This window comes from Aspergillus terreus, genomic scaffold (assembly GCF_000149615.1).
Source record: "Aspergillus terreus NIH2624 scaffold_7 genomic scaffold, whole genome shotgun sequence".
Lineage (NCBI taxonomy): Eukaryota > Fungi > Ascomycota > Eurotiomycetes > Eurotiales > Aspergillaceae > Aspergillus > Aspergillus terreus.
The window spans coordinates 29,620-43,767 of NT_165930.1; the positions used below are offsets into that span (position 1 = coordinate 29,620).

At 52.3% G+C, this 14,148-nt stretch overlaps 5 protein-coding genes across 5 annotated transcripts; 2 read left to right on the forward strand and 3 right to left on the reverse strand.

Moving 5' to 3' along the window:
- Nucleotides 1-741: 741 nt before the first annotated feature.
- On the reverse strand, nt 742-1,905 carry mep20 (putative penicillolysin/deuterolysin metalloprotease; the record flags this gene model as incomplete). The annotated part of the gene is made up of 3 exons (XM_001214119.1): nt 742-761; nt 815-1,624; nt 1,677-1,905. 3 exons carry the CDS (start codon nt 1,903-1,905, stop codon nt 742-744), a joined length of 1,059 nt encoding a protein of 352 aa, XP_001214119.1.
- A 968-nt stretch (nt 1,906-2,873) lies between these two features.
- ATEG_04942 (uncharacterized protein) lies at nt 2,874-3,353 on the forward strand (the record flags this gene model as incomplete). The annotated part of the gene is made up of 1 exon (XM_001214120.1): nt 2,874-3,353. The coding sequence occupies one exon, from the start codon at nt 2,874-2,876 to the stop codon at nt 3,351-3,353; it is 480 nt and encodes a 159-aa protein (XP_001214120.1).
- Nucleotides 3,354-4,650: 1,297 nt separating this feature from the next.
- ATEG_04943 (glycoside hydrolase family 11 protein) lies at nt 4,651-5,373 on the reverse strand (the record flags this gene model as incomplete). The annotated part of the gene is made up of 2 exons (XM_001214121.1): nt 4,651-5,050; nt 5,111-5,373. The coding sequence occupies 2 exons, from the start codon at nt 5,371-5,373 to the stop codon at nt 4,651-4,653; spliced, it is 663 nt and encodes a 220-aa protein (XP_001214121.1).
- Nucleotides 5,374-6,975: 1,602 nt separating this feature from the next.
- On the reverse strand, nt 6,976-8,549 carry ATEG_04944 (CRAL-TRIO domain-containing protein; the record flags this gene model as incomplete). Its single annotated transcript, XM_001214122.1, has 4 exons — nt 6,976-7,505; nt 7,557-7,656; nt 7,716-7,757; nt 7,812-8,549. 4 exons carry the CDS (start codon nt 8,547-8,549, stop codon nt 6,976-6,978), a joined length of 1,410 nt encoding a protein of 469 aa, XP_001214122.1.
- A 1,894-nt stretch (nt 8,550-10,443) lies between these two features.
- ATEG_04945 (alpha-mannosyltransferase) lies at nt 10,444-12,367 on the forward strand (the record flags this gene model as incomplete). The annotated part of the gene is made up of 3 exons (XM_001214123.1): nt 10,444-10,603; nt 10,664-11,821; nt 11,874-12,367. The coding sequence occupies 3 exons, from the start codon at nt 10,444-10,446 to the stop codon at nt 12,365-12,367; spliced, it is 1,812 nt and encodes a 603-aa protein (XP_001214123.1).
- Between the last annotated feature and the right edge of the window lie 1,781 nt (nt 12,368-14,148).

Genomic DNA, 14,148 nt, shown 5'->3' on the forward strand with positions numbered 1-14,148 from the left:
GAAAAGACGTAGTTATATAATGGCAGAAAGCACCAGCAGTTCTCCCAACAAGCAAAATCTCTGAAATTTAGCATCAGTGACTCGAAGACCATGCATTTCACCGGACCATTCTGTGCCTTGATCCTGAACGTCGCCGCACTCCATGTCTGTCCTACTGCATCAACTGCATCAACAGGATGTGGCACCGCAGATGCCTGTCCACTAACAGAGATGTGTGCTACGGCGACACTGACCGCCACGACTACCAAGACCAGCTGTGTGCCTACAGCAACATGTCTCTGGGTCTATGGTACGTGATTGACTGTATTGCCATTGACTCCATGTTGACCGTGATAGACACCTGTTCGTGGAACGGCCAGGTTGGAAACTGCTGCTCGGGCTATTGTGCAGCTTCCAAGTGTCGCTCAACCGATAGCCGCTGGCCCAACTGCCAAGAGGACAATGGTCTGTGTCTGATTGACGATAATTGTTGCTATGGGAATAAGTGTGTGAACGGGATTTGTACCAGGCCCAAGCCAGGGGCATAATCTATGCGTATGCGGTTGAGCATAAATGGTAGAAGTTGTGTCATCCGACCGCCTAGGAAAGGAAAGCAGGAACCCCACACGAGAATGAAACACTGCAGTTTGGTCTGTTCATATTGAGCTCCTACTTCATATCAACGTTTGCTATCATCCTTCATCCCCACTCATGCCCTTGCCATCAGTCACCCAGCTCTCACTCTCTCCTTCGCTGCATAGCCTAGCAGTTGAGGTTCACGGCTATATAATATGTAAGCATCTGACGTCTACTCCACGACTCAGCAAGAACTTACCATTGGCAAACAGGGCGTAGGTGTCAGCGTTGTTCAGCGCCTGGCTGGAACTCAACGCAGTCGCTGCGTCATATCCATAGCCGAGATCATCGGTTCCCGGGCTGTAGACTCCGGGAGCGTGGGTGAATTCGTGCAGAGTGGTAGTCGCCTGGTCCTGGGCGTGGCAAGTTCTAGTGAGAGCAGACAAGTACGTGTAGTAGATGTCGCAGTTGGCAATGATGTTGTACGCAGGCAGCGTGTACGCCAGAACATTAGAGCTGCAGTAGCCGTATGTATCGGTGCAGTAGTACGTGGTAGAGCCGGAGGAGGTGCTGGATGCCTCACTCGCCACGGCACGGAATCGAGCAGCCACAGTGCTACGCACCGAGCTGGACGTAGTCTTGAAGTACTCCTGAAACCGGGAAGACGAGCCAGACTGGGCAGCCGATGCAGCGGCGTTGGCCAGGGACACAGTGTTCTTCAGAGCTGTGGAGAGAGCACTCGATCTAGTCCCAGAGCATGAGGCAACCTTGGTGCGCTTGTCAAGGGGCTTGACAGCGGAGGCCACAGATGCGGCTTGAGCGGCGTCTACCTCGATGGAGAGCTCATTCGAGGAGTAAGGCACTGAACCGGTGATCTTGTTGCCAGTGGCGATGGGCACAAAACCATCCGTGCTGATGGTGATGCTTCCGCCCTCAGACAGGTCACTGGTAGCAGCGATATCAAACTCATCCTCGATGGATTCACCAGGAGCAAGAACCGTCAGGGCGTCCTCAGTGAGCCCTTCGGTTCTGAACCGCTGCTTGATACCCTGGAACGGCAGTTCCGTTGCTATACGACGCTGGTTAGTGCTGGGAAATGAGGATGTAGGGGTATAACATACCGTTGCGGAAGAGTGATACCTTCTTCACGGGAGCCTTGTCACGGAAGAAGTTCAGGTGCACAAAGGTGATGTCCTCGCTGCCAGTGTTCTTGACAACAGCCTTGATGAGGGTGTTGTCAACCTGGCTCAGGGAAACATCAAGCTTTGGGGCCTCTCCGGTCTTGGCTGGGAGGGCCAAAACATTGCAAGCAAGAGGCAGAATGGCAGTGGCAAGGGCAGTGAAACGCATGTTGACGAGGCTTGACGGACTGTTTTTTCTGAAAGGAGGGGTGTTTTTTTGGGATGCGAGTTGATATATTCTCAATGGGCGTCTCTCATCCCCCTTTTATAGATCAACAGACACCTACATGTGTCTACACGGCATATCACAAATCCAGATCAAGAGAAAGACTATACTACACTGAATTATTAGACATGTCGGATCTTCAACCAAAACAAGAAGGTAGTATCACCAGTGAAGCCTTGTATGCGCTGCCAAGATATGCAAGAACGGATATTGTATGCTACTGCCGGAGGTCAGAACTGATAACAGTCCCAGGTGATACTCTTCCGCCCAGCCATGTAGCTGTTCTCCGGCGGATTTGCGGAGTAACTACTGTCGCCAAGGAATGGCCATGTAACGAGGACACCAGGGTCTATGATAGAGGACCATCTCAGGGCCGTATTGGGCGGGAATGTTCCGTGATACGCATTACCATTCTACCACAAGATACAGAAGACACTAGGGGCCCCTGGAACTCGGCCGCAGAGAGCATTAGGTCTTTAGAACAGGAATATCTATGCCATTCTTCAACTGGCTATACTGGAGAAACAAACGGACTGAATGAATATGCTGGCCGAGGCATCCCCCTCTTGATGTCCGGTCACTACATTGGACCCCTCATCCCTCAGCCATCAATATGCCGTGATGAACGCCACAAGGCTTAGTGTGACAATGAAAGAAGTCGGTCTAATACAAGTTAATCTATTTATTTGCTATAGAATGCTACCCAAGACTGCCGGACCGATTGAAAGGAATAGTGCACCAATTAGGCCTGGATATCGATGCGCCACAGGGGCTATCGCGGCGATAGGGGATTATCAGTAGAACAACCCAGACTCCTTCGGCTCCTCCCGACAGACTCCATCCACAGGCTTATTTACCCATCTGCGGAGACGCTGTCCACCGGCATCAATCACGGCATTGACCACGGCAGCATGGCCACCTCGCTTGGTATCCAGGTGCAGATTGCGCCCCCTCATATCCCAGCCAGTTCACCACCATTGTCCATCCCCATTTCAGTGACCGTCCAAAATCTGAACAAGACCACCCCGCTGACCTTGTTGAAATGGGGCACGCCTTTTGACCCCCAGGCCAACGTGCTTGGTATCTTCCACATACACGACAAAACTGACGACGTCGTCGTCCCTCTCGATACCATCAAAGTGTCGCGACTGTTGCCACCTAGGCCAGACGACTTGGTCGAGATCGCTGCTGGCGCCTCAGTTGAGAACGTCGTTACGCTTCCTCGCGTCCCACTCACCACCGGCCACGAGTATACTCTTCAAACGAGTGGTTTTTGTCAGGCGGCTTGGAGACTTCCTCTGGAGGATGTGAAGATGGATCGTCTCGAGAAATTCCAGGATACAGAGCGGGTAGAATATAGTTCGAATGTGGTCTCCCTTCAGGTGGATTGAAGGAACATGCCTTACCTTCGGATGTTTGTGCGCTCTCCTACATACATGTTACTGGAGAGGCGTTTCCTGGAATATCGATATTGAATACAATGCACGAGTTCTTGTTGTGTTACCAAGGCGAATATATATTGCAGCATCTGCCGCCCATCCGTAGCGAAAGCGATCATCTTGCTTGGATCGACGGACATATATAACCGACTATTTCATCCAACGTAGGCGGCCACGACATTGTTCCTTGCTCATACACCATCATTCATGCTTTTAGATGGCAGACTGTATGTGATGTCGATTAAGCGACATTATCCGACAGACGATGTTGTCTTTAAGAGGTCGGATTGCGTAATAGAAGCTACTTATACGCAGTGTCTGCTCGGTATTATCCCTGCAAACTCCACCGCTGGCATAGTAATCCTTGCACGACGCAATTCCCAAAAGCTTCGGAGCCATGGCACCCGCACCCACACACGCAACAGTCCTCGTACATCCAACTCTCTCATCCATAGCAACTCTACCTGTTTCCGCACGAGGGTATAACCGACGTGTCCCCCAACATAAACAGCAGTCATGGCGAAATCCTGCATCGCCGCGGCGATGCAGCGGGTCACGTTCGCGTGGAAGTTCTTGGGCACGTTCTGTCTCATGGGTCCCGAAAATCCAGTCGAGAAACGTGCTATACGTACCGACAGAGAGGCTCCCATCTGTTTTTGTTGCTCTACTCCTGTTCCCGACCGCGAAATCACAACGCAAGCACGCGCATAGGTGTCTGCCTTGGATGATCGGCCATTGCTCGAGCGTTGCCATTTTCGCCCCTGCGAACCTACACAGTTGACCGTACCTGATCGTGAAGCCAATATGTGGGCGTTGCAAAGACGGCTGTCTCAGCGAGACAGCGGGGTTACTGGGCAACCCGCCCCCAAATCGCTGGATGAGGGTATTTCCGAGGGAGCTAGGAAACGAGCTAACGCGACCAAAGCGTGTAGAGATCTACAAAGTCGGTCTTGTCCTTCCTGTTTGCCGGATAAAATATGCGCAATGCAGGCCCCGGTGATGTGGCCGGGCCTAAGTGGGCGGAATACATCGAATGTGCCTGGTAGAAGTCTATTGTACACGATTCATACAGGGAGTGAAACAGTCTGATAGAATGTAGCCTAGGCACCCAAACTACCACTCCGTTGATAGTATGCTGCAGCGGATGTACAAAATCGGCAACCTGTGCCAGAGATACAGAAAGTTCAATCCTCGAGAACCAACGTCGCTAACTACCTTCACCACCCCTCAGTGCATAGTCAATACCAGTTTACTGCACAGTGATGGAGGCCGATCCGCTCGACTGGTAGCCCTCGGTCGCGACAATCATGTAGTTGGCGGTTCCCATCTCGAGGCCAGCATTTTTCCAAGCATCGAAATGGTTCTGCGTGGTGACGGTACCGCCCACGCGGTGGTCGGTGCGGACCGACCAGTACTGGTTGAAGGTCGCAGTGCCTTCGATAGACGGCGCATTCTCGCGGGTGGTCTTGTAGATCTTGTAGGTGCCGTCGTCGGTCTCCACGGTGCCGAGCTCCTGGGCGCCGGTGGAAGGATCGTAGGTGCTGAACGATTCAACAATGTAATACTCGACCAGCGGGTTCTGGGTCCAGCCGTAGACTGACAGGTAGCTGTTTCCGTTGGGGTTCCACTCGCCGCTGTAGGTGATGGTTCTGCAGGGTTCATCTCGTTAGCTGTGTTCGCGCAGGGCAGATGGATTCAGGAGTGCGTACTGAGAGCTTCCAGGGTTCCAGCCCTTTCCAGCCACAAAGTTGCCACTGTTGGACCATTCGACACTGTAAGCACCGGCATCACCGTTGGTGTAGGTCACCTGGCCGCCGCCGTCGGTCCAGAAGGAATAGTAGTATCCGTTGTTGGTGCCAGTCTCGGAGCTGGTAATCTGTTGGCGCTTGAACAGCTCCAACATGCCATTAGGAGCAGCGAGGGCCCCGGAGGCGATGGAGAAAGCAACGGCGAGAGACGAGAAAGAGACCATTGTGACTTGGATGCTTGCGACTGAAGGAGTGTTGCTTTTGCGATCTGCTGGACTCGAGCAGCTCGCAGAGGCCCTCTTTATACCATGAGTGTCGCCGGAATTTAGCCGAAACACGTCGATTCATCTTAATCGCTGGTTGTTTCATGACCCCGGCATCTCGGCCCCCTCATAATGGGTAGTGAAATGACGGAGCGTCGTGGTGAAGATCGACACTCCTTTTATCCGGCCACCAGACAGGGCTGTGACAAGCCTTGAGGATTGCTGTAGCGTCATTTAGCCACCGAGCCGGCATTCTGCCAAGCTGAATTGAATCATGACAGATGGGATTTCTTCAGCGGAAATGAAGGGTTTGTTTCTCGATCGACCGATGTGGATATCGACGGATGGTCCACCGGTTTCAACTCGTTTGACGAAGGATGATTTGCCTACTCCGTATAGTTAGGTCCACCACCCGCTGAAGAAGGTAGACAATCGGGAGATGACCTCGACATTGCCGTGCAGACCTACAAGCCTCCGTGATGCTTCTGGTTTCAGCTTGTCTAGCATCCAAATCACCCACACATCTTCTACCCCTGCTGAATGCGCCACGGCGTCGGTGGAGCACACAATAGCCAAAGAAAGAGAGCCGAGATTTAGCCAAAACGCCATCGGACGTTCCCCGCAATATTGGCTGTCCAGGGCAGGATGGGATCAACAGCCTTCCCAGAACCGACATGGCTAGTTTCGACTTCAATTATGTGCCGATTCCGTCTCATGGACGTCTCTTTCATGAGGATTCATTAGTATAGCCGGTATCGCCTAAAGTCAGATCTATCGGATGTCTCGCTGAGAGGCCTTGGTACCATTTGCCTGTGGACATGACCGATTCTCCCATCGTCGCCCGGCACTTCAGTCCCATCTATTCCATTAAATCTTTTTTTTTTTTTTTTAAAAAAAAAGGTCATAATGGACTTAGATATACATAGAAGGCCAGCGTGCCGTGCCGTGCCTGGCATGTCATGCGATTCTGGACATTCCCAGAGCCCTGTGCGTTCTACGGACCGCCCGGAACGATCGCCGTTTCAAGGTGACCTGACCACGCCTCTCTGGCGATATTTATAGTCTAACATGAGTTTTTCTATAGCCATAGGGGCATGAACACTGCGAAATGAACGGCAAGGCGGATCAACATATTACTATCCTAAGTCCTGCCGTGTCACTGTCGCTGAACTTCCAAAGGACCCATTGCCGACCACTTCTCGGCCCAAACCCACCAGACTGCCGATCAATCATGTGTCGTTTAAACCAGTCTGGAACTCTGGACTGCAGGGTGAAGCCAAGCCCCATTTGTCGCAAGATTTGAAACTTGGCTTGCGATATATTCCCCTAAATTACCGACATCTATATATCCATGTTGTCATCGACCACGGGTCTAGGCCTCTAGCAAGGTCGAAGCCTTCGGACAAGTCCAGACCCATCTAGATATCCTGTGGAAGTCGTAAATGAAGTATTGCATACCCGGATCATACACATGATATCTAAATGTTATAAACAGTTGCAGAGCAAAGCATAACCTGTATGCCCAAAAGATGAACGTCAAAACATCGCCAAATCCCACCACCCCTACGCATTTACCGTCTGAGACTGCGTACTCTCGATATGCTCCACCTCCAGGGCCTTGGTTTCTTGCACCTCCGTTTCCGATTCAGACTCGGGGTGGAATGAAATCTTTCCGCCCTCGCGAATCACCCCGACACGATCCAGATGCCCCCGGCCGCGGACGTAAGGATCGAGTTTCCAATAGTTGAGTCGCATGTTCTCAATGACCTGATCCCGGCGCTGTTTGGCCGAGGAGATCTTGTCGGAGTCCTTCTCTTTCACCGCATCTATCCAATCCGCAGTGGCCTTGAGCAGCTCCTCGCCAATCTTCTCCCGCTCGGCCAGGAGAGCATCGCGCGTGGTCACATCGGCCATCTTCTCGTTCTCGCCGTCGGCCGGCTCAACAAACTCATACTCATACTGGTCCTGTCCTCCGAGCTCTTTGACCAGCTGGTCAGGGGCGATGTGCTTCTCGAGGTCCTTGGCAGTGTATGTGAAGTCGACCTTGGACACAATCACGGGGTCCATCCATCCTTTGATAATCTTCCAGATTCCTGGAATCAGGTCAGTCATATTTCACGTCCGATGCAGGACGGGTTACTAACCCGAGAAGACCCAGGGGGCGTTGTGAATCAGCATGACGCCCAGCGACTCGGGATAGTTGGCTTGGAAACAATCAATCAGGAATTTCACGGGCGCGTATTCCTGAAGAACGCATTATCATCAGCCATAGCGATTCGATCGTCGGAAACGGATACACTTACCATGTTGGATAGCGAAAAGCCGGTCATATCGAAGATGATGTTCTAATTTTGCGTCAGTGGGTTCCAACGTATGGGAGCTGCCCTGTCTATACGTACCACCGACTCCACGGGAGGCACCAGCAGCAAGCGGGTCGACTCAATGACATGCAGAATATACCGCTTGATGACCTCCTCGCTCTGGGCTTTGGGGTTGTGCAGACGGGCCTTGACAATTCCAATCGGCCGACCAGCGCGGTCGGTGCCACGCACATAACACTTACCCATGCGCATCTGCGCCAGGAAGGTGTCGGCCGCCTTGGCCTCCTGTGCCTTGGACTTGTTCTGCGACTCCTTCAATGCTTGTAGTTCGCTGTTGGCCACCACCTTTTCATCAACGTGTTGTTCCTTGACCCGCCACACCAGAGCCTCCAACATCATGGCAAGAGCCTTGCTGATATCCCACTTCCGGGCGCGGATGAACCGGAGGAGCAAGGCATCAGGATGATCCTGCTTGGCGGTGCTCAGCAAGCTGCGGCGAATCTCCTCAATCGAGGTACGGTTCAGGCAGTCCCGAATGGTCTTCAGCTCGCTGCTGTTGACCCCAAGGCCAAGCAGGATGTCGTTCAGATCGGATGGGTAGTTGGAGTTGCTCGTGTTGGACACGGTTTTCGTCAGGGATGAGCTGCGACGATGGACGGGCTGCGGCTTGTCTTGCTGGTTCTCCAGAGTCACGTCCTGAAATCCAGGAGGCGAGATCTCATTCAACTTCAGGATGATGGACCAGAGCTGGCGCAGCTTGGCCTCCTGGTCTGCCGACAAGTTGCCGACGTATCCTGGGGCGCTGGTGGGTGACATTGTGTGACGGACAGGTCAGATTGCAAGCGGACAGAAAGAGAGATGATAACGGCGAGAGCAATTGGGTCCAGATGGACTCCCCCCCTGATATGGTCCTGGTATTTATCACTCGGCTCCTTCAGTGCGCCCCTCGTTGATCGGCCGTTGCATATGAAATTCTCCCCCGCAGAGAGGGATCGACAAACCTCGGATCTCGACAGAGGGACCGGCGCCAAAGGAGAGCCAGATGCGCCTCTTGTTGGGAAAGCGGTGGACCCTAACGCTGCCAAACGATGTCTTCTCGAGATGGTATTGGATGGACAGCACATTGTGCTCTGTGCAAGCCCTAGTCTTGCCGGGGCTGCGGTATGCACCAAGACGATAGTCGTCCTGGCGGCCGCAGCGCAACCATGTCAGGAGGATTTGGCTTCCCCTTAGTTGCCCCAGGATTCCCCATGATTGGTGTGTGGGGTTAAAGTTCGGTCATCCGTGCAGGAATATCATCCGTAGCCTCGCCCTGCTTCCCCGATATAGAATACGGGGGTGGATTAGGGGGTGGATATCGGAGGGCAGCCTGATGTCACTCCAACACGACACCCCCATATTTCCCCTTTTTGGCATGATAAGGACCGACATTCCTGACGTCGGTTATGATTCTCGTGCTCCAGTCATGTTTGCGGTTTTCGATTCTGATTACGAAGCGGTGGAAGCGGTGGAAGAGCGTGGGTCGGTCCATTTCTGCTCCCACGGTCCGGCCACAAATTACATGTCGGCTCTCCAGCCATCCCCAAGAATCCTTCTACGTCCCTATTTTTGAGTAGTCCATCTCTCTACGTAGAAAACAGGCTGCCCGCGTTGATCGTCACTGAGTAGATACTCCGTAGTATGGGGGGCATTGGAGAAAACAGGTCAACTTCCCCCTTTCCACCCCTCACATGTATGGTCGGGCTCATGTCTCTCTCACGGCGAAAGACAGACCCCAGTGTCTCCAGAACACAATTATATATATAATGCTAGCCTGTTTCTCGGGTCCTTGCACGAATCTTACAGACAGGTTCATGCAATGTGAGTGCGCCAACATGTGGCCCGTACGCCGCCGCGGCCGTCCAGAGCGGAGCCGAGGCACACACCCGCGGCGATGATGCATTCCAGGATTTTATGGAGTATGCAGAACAACGGACTCTGATCGACCTTCTCTTAAGTGATGATGATGATCATGAAGTGGAACATTGGGACTGGGGTTCGGTGGGGAATATACACGGCGTTTGTTGCGTGGCACGATGGAGACTTGATAGGTAAATCAACCGTTGTGGCCAGGTGGCTGGACGATGGCACGGCGGCTTCATAAATATCCCGAGCAATGCAGTATATCTAGTGCCCATGGACTAGCCCTTCCCAAATCCATCCCCATTAGTCTGACAAAATTTCCCGCCAAGAGACCCTGCGACTCACTGTCAGTTGTTATTTCTGTCATTGACCAAGCAAAAGACCCTGCGCCAGAGTCCCCTTGATGAATCGGGCTTAAAGCTCTCGGATGGACGAATGGCCACGCTACGGCTAACCCCCCATGATCTAGACACTGCATGTCTCGAAGCCACAATACTCTATACGTCCGTGTCCGTCAAATGATAGCTCTGACATGCCCGCCTGCAATTTCCTGGTTCGACGCGCTCCGCCACCGCGGACGCCGCCAATGCTATCACCCGACGTCTGCGAATCGTCATGGGCAGTGAAAATGCCTTCGTATCCCCTCTGGGAGTGAGAACGGTGCCGCATTTCCTGGCCATGTCACGTTATATCACTTTAACCATATAACTCACTCTGGCTCGTCGTCGGTTGCATCGCTTATGGATTAATTTCAATCCCCGCACATACCTATGCGCAGGTCTTCCTCACCAGAATCCGCTCTGTAGCAATGGAGTGGGCATCGAAATGGAGCAGCGCAAAACGAAGGCGACGGACAGCTGTTTTCCGGATCCTTCTGCTGGTTCTGATCGTTTGGTTCTGTTACGACACAGCGATCCATCGATCTCAAGCGCGGCAGAATACAGCGAATGCAGCGAATGCGGCAGTTGGTATGCCACCCCGAGAGTAATACTACTCATATCGCCCAACCTAACCGGGCGGCCCAACAGGTGAATCAACGACAGACTCATCCCTCGAATCGGACGATAGCAGTTCCCTGCAAAAGATCCCCCGTCAAAAAAGCGACGATCGCCAGCTTCAGGCTGCCCTTCACCCACCCCACGATGTTAAAGCGACAGGAGTGGCCGCAGTAGACCCTCCGCGCCGGATAGACCTGCGGGATGCACTTCATCGCATTTTAACATTACTTCCCGATGAGCTCCACGTCCGCGACCTCCTCCGGCCCATTGCAGGCACGGGCGAAGAAAGACTGCGCGAAATGGGTCTACGGACGCGTTCTTTCAGGACTCTCTTCGAGGCCTGGGAGGATCTCCACACTTTTGCTGGTCCTGAAGCCATGTATGTCCGCGATGACATGATCACGTATATAAGAAATCATCCAGAACTGGCGAGCAGCCTGCAAACCGACATGCCTCAGTTGGTTCGCTCCTACGAGACCTACCGCATGGTCATTACTCGATTGTCGATGCTTCTTTTCCCGTGGACCGCTCCATATTTCTCCGACCATACCCTCCTACACTCGCAGCTATATTCCGGTGGACGTGGCCTCGTCTTTTCAGCCGGTGACGCCCAAGCCCCATTCCTTTTGACCTCGATTCCTTCCATTCGGCGACTCGGATGCGATCTGCCTATCGAAGTCCTGTACCTCGGGGACGGTGACCTGAGCGAGGATTTCCGCTCAGATTTGGAGTCTCTGCCAGGAGTGATTACACGCGACTTGAGTCAAATGGTTAATGACAGTGGGTGGACTTTGGCGGGCTGGGCGGGCAAACCGTTCGCCATCCTGCTTTCGAGCTTCCGCGAAGTCATATTCATCGACGCCGATTCCCTGTTCTTTCAAAACCCCGAAATGCTCTTTGAGGACCCGGCGTACGTCAAGACTGGCGCATTGTTCTTCAAGGATCGGCTTATGATGCCAGAAGCGAAGAAGCGCTGGCTGCAGCGGATCATTCCGAAGCCAATCTCCAAGAATGTCGTTCAGAGTCGGCTTTGGACTGGAGAAAGCGGCCACATGCAAGAATCCGGAGTCGTTGTCGTCGATAAATGGAAGCATTTTGTCGCTCTTCTGTTGGTCACTCGAATGAATGGGCCCGATCGCGATGGTGATGCTTCTGTGGGGAAGGTGGGAGTGTACGACATGGTATACGGTATGCTGCCCCGGTGAATTGCTATCCATTCACGCGTGCTAACTCTACCCAGGCGATAAAGAAACCTTCTGGCTTGGTTGGGAGCTTGCTGGAGACACGGGATACGCGTTCCACGACGGTGATGCCGGTATCATGGGTGTGCTTGAACCCAGTACTTCCCCAGGTAACACAGTCAACGACAACGACACCAGCAGCAATCAACCCGATGAAGTCAGCATCCAGTCTCAGGCGGAGTCTGCCAACTATACGATATGTGGCCCCCAGTTGCTTCACCTGGATCGTGACGGAAAGCCGCTCTGGTTTAACGGGTGGCTATTGCCGAATAAATTCGCCGAGCACAAGCATCAGAAACCAGCAGACTTCGAGGCCTATCTCCGTGAACCGCGAGAGATTGGAGATCCCGGAGCGTGGCAACTCCATGAGAACAACATTTGCTGCCTCACATCTACGACAATGGCGGAATTTAGCGATGTGGAACGGGATACGCTGGGCATGATTCTCGAATATGGCAGACACTCTGGTGCCTTGAAAGCTGGAAAGAAATAACTGCAACCCGGCCGCTGGTCTTCCTGCCTGTGTGACTGAACTGACTCGAAATGATATTTGCAACAGCCGGACGCGGTTATACGGTTTCCCATCATTGAGGAGACGCTTTACGGTGCGAACTTTTACTTGGGATATATATTGGCAGTATGGACTCAAAAACGGACGTGCCGGGTCGGAACATGACTCTCATCAATCCTTTGCGTCATTTGGGGAGTTTACGTGGGCACTGAAGGTATGGAGACGAAGCCCAAGTTACTGCAATGAACAAGAGAGCCATTATTCATGAGGCAAATGAAACATTCCGAATACGAAATCTTGTCACTCCTGGGCAGCTTCTCAGATGTATGGGCATGTTCAATGAGTCTATTCCCTGGTTTGAAGATAGAAGGTACCTAATATCATAATTTCCTTATACTGTGTGGAGGCGTTATTTATTTAGTCATCTGTGTCTGTGATATATCTTTGACATGGCCCTCAGAAACCTCAGAAGTAGTGAGGGCAAGGCCTCTGTTCTCGGCTCTCTGGTTAGAGCTGCACATGCGAAATGCTCGCAGACAGACACTCATCACGAGTCGTTTTTGATACTACAATCTCCATCTGGAATGGTGGAACTCCGCGCACCCGAACCATGCTTTAGAAGTGGCCAGGCCAGACTTGGAAATATCCCGGAGCCAGGCCTTTCTTCATCTTCCATAATAGGACGAAACTACGTCACCGTAAGGCAGGTGGGAACCAAGGCTCAGGTGGAGGCTAAGTTATATTATGATCTCCCAAATCTCGCGAACACACGATCGATCTAGTCTCTCGGAGCTTGTCCGTTTGATAAACATATATAGATCAGCCAGACACTGCACGAATCAGGGGCCTCGAATAAGCAATGAATGCCTTGGCGATTATCAGGTACTTCTGGACCGTTGAAGTTTGGATATCCTTCCCGGCCCTACCGGATAAGTGGACATCATTCCAACATTACTTGGAGGCTCAGCTACGACCACAAAGCATGTGGGGAAGTGGCGTATTCAACAATGAATGACTCCATTGATTCCTCTCATCGTCTAAGCCATGATTCGGGTAGGTTCCGCTAGTCCCAGGACCGCCGCCATCAATAACCAACTTATTTGCTAACCTTTGAAGTGAAAGGGTCAGGCAAAGGAGGACAGTTCGGAATTTCGGGCATTACAGGGTTTAACTGCAGAATTGGTGAATCAGAAGTGTACCTAGGTAGTAAGGAAGAGAACGAGACGTGAATAGGCTGCCAAAATACTTTCTGAAGCAAGGAATACAAGTCTGACCTTATGTAGACGTGCTATAAAGGGAACGCTAAGAACATATTCTCAGTATTGTTGATGGACCATGCTCTCACCGTCCGATCTGGCAACATGTCGTGCCTGATTCCGAGTACCTGGAAACGCAGCCGGCCGTTTGCCACCAGTGTCCACAAATACCCCTGAAGGGCATCCTCCCCCGAGGTTGACCCAATGATGCATGTGAGTAATCTCGCCAATCATTATTCAAAGATCCTGCGGATTAGCTATTCGCCATGTACTACTTGCGGCTGAACAAAAGGTAAATAGATTGTCGAGCTTGTCCAGAGCACAATGGGATAACCTGGAGAAACGTCGGGATGACTACTCCATCAGTCAGCGAAGGATCTTCGACTCTCCACAAAGGACGGTCACATTGTTTCCCACCCAGCATCCTGCAGCGCCGGTTCCGCTGCATGTCGTTATGCGCCTATGGGTTTGCTACAGAATACGCAAGATTTTTTAAATGTTAGTCTG